Here is a 12,873-nt window from a genome sequence, read left to right on the forward strand (position 1 = left end):
TTATCAGAAGAACAACAATCATAGCATTCATTTTGCACCATTTGAAATTTTTCTCTTTTCCCCTTCAAAGAGGAAAAAAATACAAATAAATATACTCTTGGTTATGAACATACAATATACACATCCACTATCAAATGAAAAACGGGGACAACTTAATAACACTCTTTTTTTTTCTTTATAGGTACATTCCTTTACAAAAGTATACAGTCCCTAAGAATGAGAAACTGAGGTATAGACTGGGCCTGACAGACCCCAATGCCCTCTGGGACACGAAGGTCAGAGGTCAGGTGATGACACATCCGCGCCCTCCCCAGTTCAGTCTGTCAGAGCGAGAACAGGCAGAGGCCAGTGTGTGTGTGTGTGTGTGTGAGAGTGTGTGTATGTGCATGTGTGTTCTTCTCTTCGGTTTGTCCACGTTGACCTACAGAATCAGGCAGTGGCTGCTCTCAAAGACAAAGAGGAGAAATGTGTGTGTGTGTGTGTGTGTGTGTGTGTGTGTGTGTGTGTTGCGTGTTTGTGTGTATCCTTATCTCGCCGAGAGCCATAGAGCATGACATGGCATATTTTACACGGTGCGCCTAGCAAGTTGGTGGTTAGCGTTTGACACAGCAATAGGAGGAGTTCGCTGGATGAAGTGATGACCATCCAGGAAACTTCAGCATTTTTCTCACGAACTTCTTTTTCTTTTCCCTCCTGTCACGCGGTCACTTTCATTTCCTGTCTTCACGTCTTGTCCATGTTGTGTGAACTATGTTTCTCCACAGTGTAGGTTTAATGTCATGGAAATAATACAGAAAAAAATGATTGCATCTAACTTTTACATGAAGTGAAAATGACAGTGATGCCTCCACTTTAATGTACTCCTTAAGGATGACAGAATCCACGTAAAATATGCCTTCCTCTTCCTCCATTTTTCCTGCTACTGCTCTGAGAAAGGGTCTCTAATTCCATTTGTCCTTTGTACAATTTTAACTGACAACTTAACCACTTAGCGGCTCAATTTGAAGAAAACATTTTGTTTTTTAAATTTTTTTTATAGCAATTTTGCAAAAGGTCACATTGATCCTGTGAGTTGTGAGTGAGCAGGGCTGTAAAATCAAAAATTCAGATTTCAGTGGTGCTTTTCTTTGAATATGATTTGTGGCACAGTGAGGACTCAGATTCAGGCTTCTACTCTGCTCAAGTGCCTTTAAGCAAAACACTGAAACCCTCTTAGTTTAAGGGGCGCTGCTGCAGCTAATCCTGACCTCTGAACTTAAAGAAAGTTCTCGTTTTTCCAGCATTGTTGCCGCCGCAGTACACACTCCTACTATCTTTCCCTTTAATTCCCTTTCACCAGAGGCACTGGTGATGATCAAGTAAGACTCTTCTTACTTGAGGTCTTGACAAATATGGACGATGCACTCAAAACAAACGACTGATGAAACGGCTCTTCAAAAAGCTTCCGAAATAAAGGAGCACAACGGCTAAATGCTCACTGAAAGGTTAGTGCTGGTAATGTGGATGAAATTTCAACGTATAGTATATATAAAAAGATATAATGCTCCTCAAAATGTATCTGAGGAACTTTCACTTGTACTTGTTGCTACTGTAATCCCTCTTTAATAAAAGAGACATATTTTCTTTGATTTGCAAAGTATCTGTAAAAAAGGATTCTTGGTCGATTTTTTGTTTTGAATGATTTCATATCATTTCATTTGGGTCTAACTTGAGAGGAAATGGGAAAGTTAACTATAATCAAAGGGGACTCTTTGTTTGGATCAGGGTTGGAGTCAGTGTGTAAATGGAGGAGGGCCTGTGGGATGGGGGTTGGGGGGGCCTTCATCAGGGAGTAGGTGGTATCTGCACGCCCAGCAGCTCATACGCAAAGATGTTCCAGAAGATGGCGAAGAGGAGGAAGGTGATGAAGGAGAAGACGATGACCCACCAGGAGCACTGTTTCTGCAGACTCTCCTCGTAGCTGCGCAGAATCAGCAGCCCCATGCTGATACCGACCACGGCTCCTGACAGGTGTGCCATGAAGCTGGGCTGGGGCCCCGAGGAGGGCAGCGGTGGTGAGAAGCGGAGCCAGACTGCACGACCCACCTCCGAACTCACTGTGGAGGACAGAGGAGAGACACGATCAACGCGGAGGAATCTCTGCAGCATCTGCTCCTGACTGGACTGTGAGGAAAAAGAATTGTTCAACATTTTGAGAAATTTGCTTATTTGCTTTCTGGCAGAGAGTTAAATGACAAGATTGATGCCACTGTCTCCACCATAAATATGCAAGCTGCAGCCAGCAGATAGTTAGCTCAGCAAAAGGCACGGAAACAGCAAAGGTAACAAATTTGACTACCAGGACCCTTAAAGCTCTCAAATGAACACCTTATATCTTATTTGCTTAATCCTACAAAAAGCTAATTGTAAAAGCAACAATTTGATGTTTTGCGGGGGCCTTTATGTGACCATCTCCTGGCTTGGACCATTAACTTCCTGAAATCACCACTTGTTGCCTGGCAACTGCTCAGAGCCAAGATGTAGTTGAACACATAAGCCCCCGACTATAGTGAACTGTCTTTTTGACTTGTCAGTCTTTGTACAGAATAAACAAATGAGATATGAACTTTAGAGCTGCTGGTTGGCAGACTTGTCTCCTTCACCCCCCCTGTATCAATCTGTTCATCTTACTCTCCAACACAAAGTAAAATAAAGAAACATCAGTAGAGGTGAAATCATAATGAGCTGACTGGCCTGATTGGCTGACTGATGATTAGATGAGGTATTCGTGCTGGCCACGCTGCTCCTTTTTAAGTATATGATCAATTTTAATTTAAGTGTTTGAATCTAAATAAATACATTTCATAAATTTGGGTGTTAAAGTGATAAATCCCCATCACAATGACGTAAATGCCATGTTACCTGGTTCCACTGGTCTGCAACTGTTTCTTTCATTCTCATTTATAATCACAACATTTTCCATAATCCTCATAAGAACAGAAGTAATTAGTATGACTCACTTTTCCCACATATAAAGAAAAGGGTATCCTACTACACTTGACTTTATGCCAATGCCTAAAGATGAGCTATACAGTGTGTTGTAGTAAAGTATTTTATCAAAGTCTGCTTCTGCTGGCAAAGAAAGGTCACTAGAGGATTTTAATGGATCTTTATTCCAAAAATTACTTCCAATTGTTATTTGCTGTTGGTTGTTGCTGCTCTGCCAAAGCTGAATAAATACTATAAAACCAGAGCAAATATTAATTCAGTCTTCACAGTATCTCTCACAAACAATGTGTCACGTTTTATTTTGAAAGGCTGTATTCCCTGTTTGTAAAACACTGAGGAGAAATATCACATCCCGGCAGAGACTCAGCGCTCTCTCAGTTTGGGGGCGGCAGGCTCGGGACAGATGGAGGGAACATATTGCTCACTAATGAAAGTCACAGTGTAACGGCCCTCGTGTGGAGAAAAAGGACAAGTAGTATGACTCAAAAGCTTTGGAAACAAAGCAACATGTCCAATCACAGAGCCTCTCACTCTGAGCAATTAGCAAAAATAGCTTCAGGAGGAAGTCTGACACTCAGCTTTAAGAGGTTTTTAGACCCTCACTTAGATGATGCACTATGGCTGCGTTCCAGTACTCATACAGCACTACACAGCCAACACATATAACACTGACAGATGAAAGCTTATTAAAGCTGTATTCCAAATCACCTGCTTTGTCTTTTGACTCCAAATTTCGTCTTATGGACTGTGATGGATGTTAGAGCAAGATGGTCAAAGGTCAAGGTGCAATGATCAGAGTGTACAGCAAGTAGTTCTGACCAAGCACTCCGATTGGTCAACTAGAAATTTAGATGCTCAAATTGGCATGACAGCACACCTTACTCAAATACTACTCCATCATTTCCATGGCAACATTGTAAATTGCCTGAGCTGGAGCAAAAGCCAGTATTGTTTTTGTTAGAGCAGGGTGTGATTTGTGAAAGAATCTGAGAGAGAGATGTTTTGAAACATTTTTACTCGTGAAAATAAATCACAGACCACAGTGGGCCTAAGACCTTCTGTTTGGCTATTTCTGACAGCTGTTAAATTAAAATTTAATTAATTATTATAATTAATTGAAAAATTATGAACGTTAATGAAACCATTTTGTACCTTAAACTTAACCAGTGTATTTGCGAAGCTCTCCAACATACTTATAGAAGTAATTTATTTTTTATGAAATCAGCTTTCTTCAATGAATATAATTTATGGTACGGTTTGATTGCTGCTAGGCTGCCCTACAAATACAAGTTAATACAAGTGTGTGCCTCCCTTGTGCGCAGCAAGCTGGAGAGCAAACAGTTTTGTGACTGCAGAGAAAATATGTTGTTTTTAATAGACTAAATGCCAACAAATATAGACAGAAGCAGAATACTGAGTTAGATAAAAACAGGCTGTGAATTTTGGAAATGATTCCATCCATCTTTTTTCAATAAATTTTCACCTTAGGGCTGGGTGAAAATTCGATGCTCTGAAATTATTTGAAATGTTTGGATAACACGAAAACTGTTCAGCCTTGACGTTACTAGACACTCCTGCATCCTCCATCAGCTGTACTATTGAGCTATTTTTTGTCTTTAAACACAGCTGTTTGCAGGATACATTGCTGAGGTAATGTATCTATTTGTGGCTATCTAAGATTAATAACTGTAATATGACGATGGTGAAACAAAGTAAATTTGCTTCGTGCCGTACTGTACCATCAGACTACAAAGGATTTTCTTCAATCGGGCTGTGAGACTCCTTAATCCCTCCTCAGCACTTTGCCATGAAAAGATATTTTAATTTTATATCTGATCTGACCCATAAAGGTCTGCATTTGACCAGGTGAAGGGCATTAACAACAACTGAGTAACTTCTTGCTGATGGTATTGTGTACTTATGTAGGTCATATAGAGGGACCAGTTAAAAGCTCCTTGTAGTATGTGTGAGGATGCTGAAAGTGAAAGGTTGTAAGCACTCCCTATGTAATGATTTAACTATAAATTCAACATAAATAGCAACAGTAGGGAAAAAAAGCGCAGGGCTTTGAGAGCAAATTTGGACAACTTACTGCAAACTAGCGCCAGGATCATGCGGAGCAGCTTGTATGGACAGCGCATCCCGGCCCAGTTCTGCAACACAGAGCCAAAGTGTCTCGTCAGCACAAACAATCACGACACCAACGAGCATTTTATATGCGAGTGTATTAACAGTCTGTGAAGAAACGCCTCAGTTACCATCCTCTGGACATATTTAGACCTGAAAGTAAGATAATCCATATCCTTAAGAGAGAGGAGGCAGCGCTTACACCACACATAGGCGCGATTATACACCTGGCTGCTCTTCACTTACTGGTTCCAACCCAGTGGCACTCTATTAATTAGGGCTGAGATAATTTAACAGAACGGGAGAGTGGGCCAATAAATAGCCCTTTTGATTCTCCGGGGGAAAAAGAACAATGGCGCCATGTCTAAGAATAACACATTTACTCTGCAGGATGAAAAATTGTACCCGTCACATCCCTCCTTAAGAATCTGGCTGTGGGAATACGACCCAGGGCTTGTGTTTTCTCCTCTTCTCTCACAGCAGAAAAAAAGGTGAACGCCATGCAATATTAAAGAGAGAGGGGGATTATAAATAAAACCTGCCGTGACCATACATTGAAGTGGCAGCGATTTCTTGTAATGTCACAATATTTCTACAAATAAATGATTAATATGATGGAGGGGGGAGGTCAAGTGCAGAGGAGGAGGTCCAAGATGGGAGTGATATGGTGGTGCTGCTCTCTGAATCTTTAACCGAAGGACAGCCAGTGCATTTTGACTGTTACAGATGAGGTGCAGAGGATCATTCAGCGACTCAAAGAGTGTTTGCTGTTTGGAAGACACGAGACAAAAATCCAAAAAGTGAGAGCTCATCTAACTGTGAAGCAAGGAACCATTGTCTGTCTGTTTACCGCATATCTCGGGAACTGTTCATCCAATCTTCTTCACACTTGACAGGTTTGTTGCAGACACAAGGAAGTGCAGTGTCGAATTTGGTGCCATTTGGACAAGCGACACGTTAAATATTAATACATTTTTGAATTAACAGCTAACATTGCTGTGTGCAGCAGCGGGGGTATGGCCTCAGTATTCTGGCTTCATGGCTCTGCACACTGATGCTGGGCTCACACCATAGGACCTTTAAAATCCTTTTGAAATCAGGTTGTGTCACACACATAAAGAGTAATTCCACAGATTTTCTTCTCTCTAATCTTAAACATGCACACACTATAAGATTTGGGGAAGCAGACATAAACAAAAGCAGATGTAAACAGAATGGAGATTAGTGTGGCGCAACAACTTGCTGTTCAGGGAGAAAAAAAATGGCGCTGGTTGTCCCTAATGAGGCATCAGCTAATTTGAGTTTTAATTCTGATAACCCTACGCAGTCGAGTGTGAAGTAGTTTGGATGAGTGGTTTATGAGAGAGCTGCCACCAAAGGCCAAGCAAAAGGACAATTCTGAACAGGCATGTTTTGAACAGTCTAGTTTTTCTTTATCTTTTTCTTTTTCTTTAAACATCAAGAACAAACAAAAAAAAAAAGACTTGCGATTGAGGCTGAATTTTTGCGCTTCATGGTTCCAAGATGTATTCTGACAATTTAGCTGGAGCTGCATGACTTCCAGGGAGTCACGTCCACAGCAGCCCCTTAAACTTCACTGAACCTGAAAATGTCTGTTGAGCAAAATGGATGATGATGCTTGATGGCAGATGGCTGGGAACTTACTGGGTCGAGACTGGACAAGGTTTTCGTGATTTCCTTCAGACACAAACTAGAAGCAAACTCATCAGAGCAGAACTAAGACGTGCCTTGCAGGATTTCCCAACAACAAACGGGCATCGGGTGTAACAGACCAAATAAACTGTCTGTTAGCTGCTACGAGCACAGTTACAGTTACACAGTCTTTGCTTTGGGGCCCATCAGCGCACTCTGATTTCTATCCCTGCTGGCATCTCCACTGCCCACAGTAAACAGCCACATTAGTTAAAGTGATTTGTCAGATGTAACACACTGCCTCGACAGTTGAAGGGAATATGAAAGGAATTTCACATGTAAACCATGTGACAGAGGCCCACACAAATAAATCCCGGGGGAGAAAAGCTCTCAAGCAGCATCAGGGGATTTCACTGCTTGTTTTTTCCAGGAGACACAAATAAACACGGTTTTAATAATTAATGTAAGTGTCTGAGATGGCAGCTCATGTCAGATTCATCAATACAAATGAAAAGAACAGTGAAAAAATGTTGTGGTTTAGTGATACGAGAAGCTGGTGGAAGTCTTTTGGGTGCGCTACTCGACAACACTCAGCTAGAGCTTCTCCAAGAGGTCACAAGGAATATTCAATGACTGCAGGCTAATAAAAACTATCCCATTGATGTGATCCGACTGTAGCAGGGAAAACAAACAACTAACATTTATTGTGAAAGCAATAAATGTAAACAGTGAAGCCCGGGATGTCGGTGGGAGGGTCTGTTGTCTCGGTCTCATGCCATGCGAACAGCTCTGACATTTCGTCTCTATTGAGAGCTGCTTTCAGACGTAACAATGGAGGCGATGATGATGATGACAGTTACCATGACGACGTTGGCCAGATGTGCGGAGCACAGAGCGTAGACCCCCCCGGAGCCCCCCACCACTGGAGCGCGCATGTCGGTGATGGACACTGTCAGCGAGCCTGCAGAAACACAGAGAGAGAGAAAGAGATTAGGAGTGTAGACGTAAGTGAGGGAGAGCACGCAATGCAGGGAGAAGTGTGTGTGTGTGTGTGTGTGTGTGTGTGTGTGTGTGTGTGTGTGTGTGTGTACTATTAGGAAAAGAGAGGACAGCATTTTAGAGCAAAGGGGAGAAAAACAGAGGCAGAGTCAGATTACTCATCATGCAGCAGCACAAGTCACCTTCCTCGGAGCATTTTTTAAATATCTCCGAGTTAAAATCACCCTCGGTTCACAGGGACTGTGCTACATCAGCTGACCTTCACGTGCCCTTTAATTTTAGAACTGGAACACATGACACAATGTTGCTTCGGCTATTCCTGTGTGAAGGCAGCCCAGTGTAAATTCTTGTTTGAAAATGATCTCTGATCAAAGTAAGGCCAGGAGAACACAGGGAAACCTTGCTGAAGTTCTAATTTGTGTGCCCCAAAGATGCTTCTTGTTATTTTCATGAGCCAAATGTAATCTGGGAGATGCAGATATGGACAGAAGCCAAATATCCTGTTTAAAAAGACATAAGTTATTACATGAAAAGTACAGTGGTGGTTGTAGAAGTGACAGAGGCATGAACGTTATGACACCGTGAAGTGACTGCACACATATAACTACATCCACAAATACTCTCTAAACTGTTATATGAACAATTAATCATTTTCATGCACTCATTTGTCTAAATCCCTACTTTTCAGTCATGTTGGGTGGAGGGAGGTTGGGTGTAGACTAAAACAATAAGAGACCCTTGTCCCAGCAGACATGTTGACCTTTCAAAGCAGGACAAGCATATGTATATATAATAACATTAACAGTGGCTTCTACCCTTTAAGTGTCAACCTAAGCACGCACTTGACGCTGGCACCGGATCTGTCTCACCTACATGTAATACAGCTGTCATTAGTGTGATTAATTCCACCTGTGCTTTTCCTGCTTTGATAAGTCAAAATGTCTGCTATAAATATGCGTGCTGTCCCGCCCTGACAGGTGCAACAAAACCATAACAGGAAACCGAGGGGGCTGTCAATCAGGAACAGTCTGTACACGCCCACACAGTGTCGAGCAGAGGTCTAATCAGGTGAAGTGAAAACACCTGTGTGGGTGGATGATTGCTGTGGTCTTTAACCATCAATCTGTCAGAGAGAACTTGGAAAACAAAAATAAGTTATTAATGTCAGGAACAACATTTTGACATCTACCTGTGAAGTTTTAATAGCAGAAACATTTCAGTTTCAAGTTTGATTGAAGCCGCTTTTATTGTATCATTTCCTGTTAGTATCAAATGATAAAAGTATTTAAATCTTCAGATACTAGCTGCAGAACAGTATGCTACAATATAATTATCATATCACAAATAGTACATTGACACTGTTTTTGCTACCTGATACACAACATGCCTTGTGGCTGAATTATGGTCTGTAATACTGGCCTCCTGCTTACTCAAAGCCATTTAATAGCTCTATTCTTTTATATTGATGCAGAATGTTTTTCCTTTCCATGTTTTCTCGACCATAAATTAATCAGGTGTGTATACTGAATGTCTGCAGAATGTCTGTAAGTCTGTTTTGTATGCATTTTTATGTTTGCTGCAGCGCTAATTGCCACAGACAATAGCTTGACTTGACTTGAAGTCTACATTGTTTTTGCTCTTTTCAGTGATTGCCACCCCCCCCAAAAAAAACCAAACAGGATATTTGCCGTTAATGTGCTTTAGTATTGATGGGTAAAACAATTGAATATACAGGAAGGATCAACTCAATTTCAAAGTAAATCTGCTGCTGACTCACAGAGTAATACAGAAGTATTAAAGGATAGAGGATGATGCTTTGTCATGAAAAATTGACATTCAACCTGTTTAGCTCTGGATGGGTTAAAACCAAAAAACGTATTTGCTAAGAATAGTCTGAAAAGACGTTTGAAATATAATACATGTTCTATCATATAAACAGAATAAAAAAAGAAGAAGGATGATGATAATTAGAGCTCGACTGATATTTGATTATTGTGGCCAATGCAGATATTATGAAGTAAAAGATTCCCATATCAATATATTGGCTGATATACACACAATTTTTGCAATGATCATTTAGAAAGTGGTCATCAAACACTATGTGTGTAATAAAGGCAGAATAATTAACACATTTTACATTAAACAATAAACTTGGCACCATGCAGGTAAACATAATGGTAATTTAATAATTAAAAATGATCCCAAGCATCTTTTTCTACATTATCATTTCTAAAACAACAAAAAACAAAAACGAGTTTTGTTTCATATTGGCACACATCGGGCCACATAAAAGCCAACACCGATATATCTGTGATAGGCCAATATTGCTCAATATCGGCCAGCTGATATTTCGGTCCACCTCTAAATAATATTGTTTTATGGTATATAATTTTATAGTTTCATATAATATGGTCCCTAACCCTAACCCTAACCCTAACCCTATCACACATATCATACAACGTACAACAAGGTAAAATTGGTATTCTGCATTTAACCCATCCCGAGGGAGCAGTGGGCAGTGTGTGTACAGGCCCGGGGACCAACTCTAGATCTTAGCCAGTGTCTTGGTCAAGGACACTGACTGGAGAATCAACCTGATGTACATGTTTTTGATGGTGGGGGAAAACGGAGAACCCGGCGAAACCCATGCAAGCACGGGGAAAACATGCAAGCTCCGCACAAGAAGGCCCTGCTGACCACTGCGTCACCGTGCTGCAGTCAAATGACCGACCCTTTGGTGAATTAAGTTTGTGACATGTTTTAGTTTAAATTGACTTGCGGGAAATATTTCAGTGTGATGTTTGAACAGTTATAAATAACAACAACAAAAATATGCCAAACAAATGAAGCCAGAAGCCACTTTTAACAGCGTCAAAGAGTTTATAGGTATGCAGTACCACGCACCTGCCGCTGCATTAAGGGCTGCAGTGACACAGTCAAGTAGGACAGAATTCCAAGCAGGAGAAATCACAGTGGCAGTTGCCGGCGAGGACAGCGTCAGACACTGTTAATTATGCAAATGAGCTGATAAGGGAAGCGGAGAGGGCTGATAAAACAAAACAGCCTCTTTTTAATCACAGTTGGGGTTTGCTGGAGTTGTGATCTCAGATCTATAATGCATGTTGTAACGTTCATATTCTGTGTGTGTGTGTCGCAGGACCGACTGAGTAAACATCGTCCTAAAGAACGCCTTGTCAGCCCTTGGTGGCAGTGATGATCATGGAAAGACAGATGGTAATCAGAGCGCGTTCCTGAGTCATTCATCTCCCCTCGCTCCGACACCTATGGGCTATTTTACGTGGATTTATGGGGCACATGAAGGTTGGCGCTTCAGCTAAAGATTTGCGGAGATTCACAGTGCCCCATTTTTTGTAGTTCCACAAAATTGCAATTACACAGTGTAGCATACAGTATGTGGTCTCTGATCTCTTCAAAGTAAAGGAAAAATTGAATTGGAGCAACTTCGGCAGCAGCGACATCTGAGTCTTTCTTTTAGTCTTTTCCGGAGCTTCACAACTTTTATGTAGTTCATTTATGACTTCAGCACAGTGGAGCCGGAAGATGCATTAATTAAATATTGATAGAATGACATGAAAGATACCGTCTGGAGTTTTAGCTTGGGTAATATTGTGATTTTGGTTAAATTTTTGTCTTTTACTGCTCTTAAAGATTCAGTAACATTAATTGATAGAATTTTATTAATTTATTTAGCAAAGTGAAATTAATATTAATCGTTTTCCTTCCCCTCTTTTTGCCCATTTAAACATCCAGGAGAAAAGGAGCATCATTAGCATTCACTTGGAGCTGCATTTTTGGCCCCCTGGTGAATTAAAGTCTAATATTCACTCTCCTTTAAGCTCTCTTTTCCTCTCAGTAAATTCCTGAGGTAAATATCTGTCTCTTTGACTGCTAAATGTTTCACTGTCTTCACCAGTTAGTTTCCAACTTTCACTATATTTGTTTGGCTACCTTTTGAAGCGAGTTTTTAGAGCTTTTTTACTGAAAACAGCTGACTGTGAGCCAGGAGAGCCGTAGGGGTGAATCAAAACAATGAAGTTATAGGCTGTAAAATCCAAACAGTAAGTTGAAAATGAAGTTACAGCTCGTTATCGGTGAGGGGAACTGCAAACTCCTCTGTGGGTTCATCACTGCCAGCGACCTCCTTCACATTACACACAGTAACTTCATCAAATGTAGATATAAAAAAAATGTTGTGCAGCTTTTAGAGCAGCGATGTGGGCTGTTTTCTAACACGACTGTTAACACCAGCCCAGACCACCTCTTCATAGGAAACACTTGCCAGGGATGTGACACCACCATCTGTGGGTGAAGGAGAGAAGACAACCTGAGACCTCCGGATCAGAAGACGAGACCGGCGCTACAGGGAGGAAACAAACTGCTCGCTCTTCCTGCTCGCTCTGCTTTGGTGAGAGGCTCCCAAATACAGTATGAATATTAAACAGGCTGTCATGTGGGCTCGCCTGCTTAGAGGGGATTTAAGATTTAGGATTCTCGCACTCAGCAGGAGCTGAGACGTGAGGTGAACGATTATTTCAGTGCCAATTTGACACATTGCATCTAACGGACAGATTATTTATTGTTGCCACTCTGAAGTCATCATCAACATCCTCAAATCTTTTTGTGAGCTTTCAACACCCACAAGTGCACTGCAGTGCAGACAGTAAAAATGATGTATTTTGCATAGAGTAAAAGTCAGCGACACACTCAGGACTATACTCTACCGCAGTATAATCCCCACTGCAGCTCAGAGGACTGAGCCTCTGTCAAACCATACTTGCTACAACATTACTGTTACTCCAGGCTGCCCTTAAGCTATGGGTCAACTTTGTGTTTTTCAGTCTCTCCGGGATAAGGTGCATGCAGGGGATGGTAAGCTGATCCAAGGCCAGTGTTTGACAGTGCCTGAGGCTGTGCCTCTGTGTAGCCACTCCAGTGGAGGCTGCGCCAGAGAACAGTAAATGTTGCAATAAAAAAATTAAAAAAAGTATCCTCTAATCTCAAACACTTTCAAACCTGACACTTTTCACTGTCTGCTTTCTAGAGTTTGTATATGTGGGTAGCTATCCACTGTGAGTAATGACTAGC

General features: G+C 41.3%; 1 protein-coding gene across 3 annotated transcripts in view; it reads right to left on the bottom strand.

Moving 5' to 3' along the window:
• Positions 1-1,073: 1,073 nt before the first annotated feature.
• rhbdl1 (rhomboid, veinlet-like 1 (Drosophila)) overlaps positions 1,074-12,873 on the bottom strand; it is a 40,654-nt gene continuing 28,854 nt past the window's right edge. For all 3 annotated transcript variants that reach the window (XM_073490055.1, XM_073490057.1, XM_073490056.1), the window contains 3 exons: positions 7,629-7,729; positions 5,081-5,141; positions 1,074-2,096 (listed from right to left, as the gene is read on the bottom strand). In XM_073490055.1, coding sequence (XP_073346156.1) covers positions 1,825-2,096; positions 5,081-5,141; positions 7,629-7,729 — 434 coding nt within the window. In that variant the 3' untranslated portion in view covers positions 1,074-1,824. The remainder of the gene's footprint in view (positions 2,097-5,080; positions 5,142-7,628; positions 7,730-12,873) is intronic.

The sequence above is a fragment of the Pagrus major genome, chromosome 20, assembly GCF_040436345.1.
Source record: "Pagrus major chromosome 20, Pma_NU_1.0".
Lineage (NCBI taxonomy): Eukaryota > Metazoa > Chordata > Actinopteri > Spariformes > Sparidae > Pagrus > Pagrus major.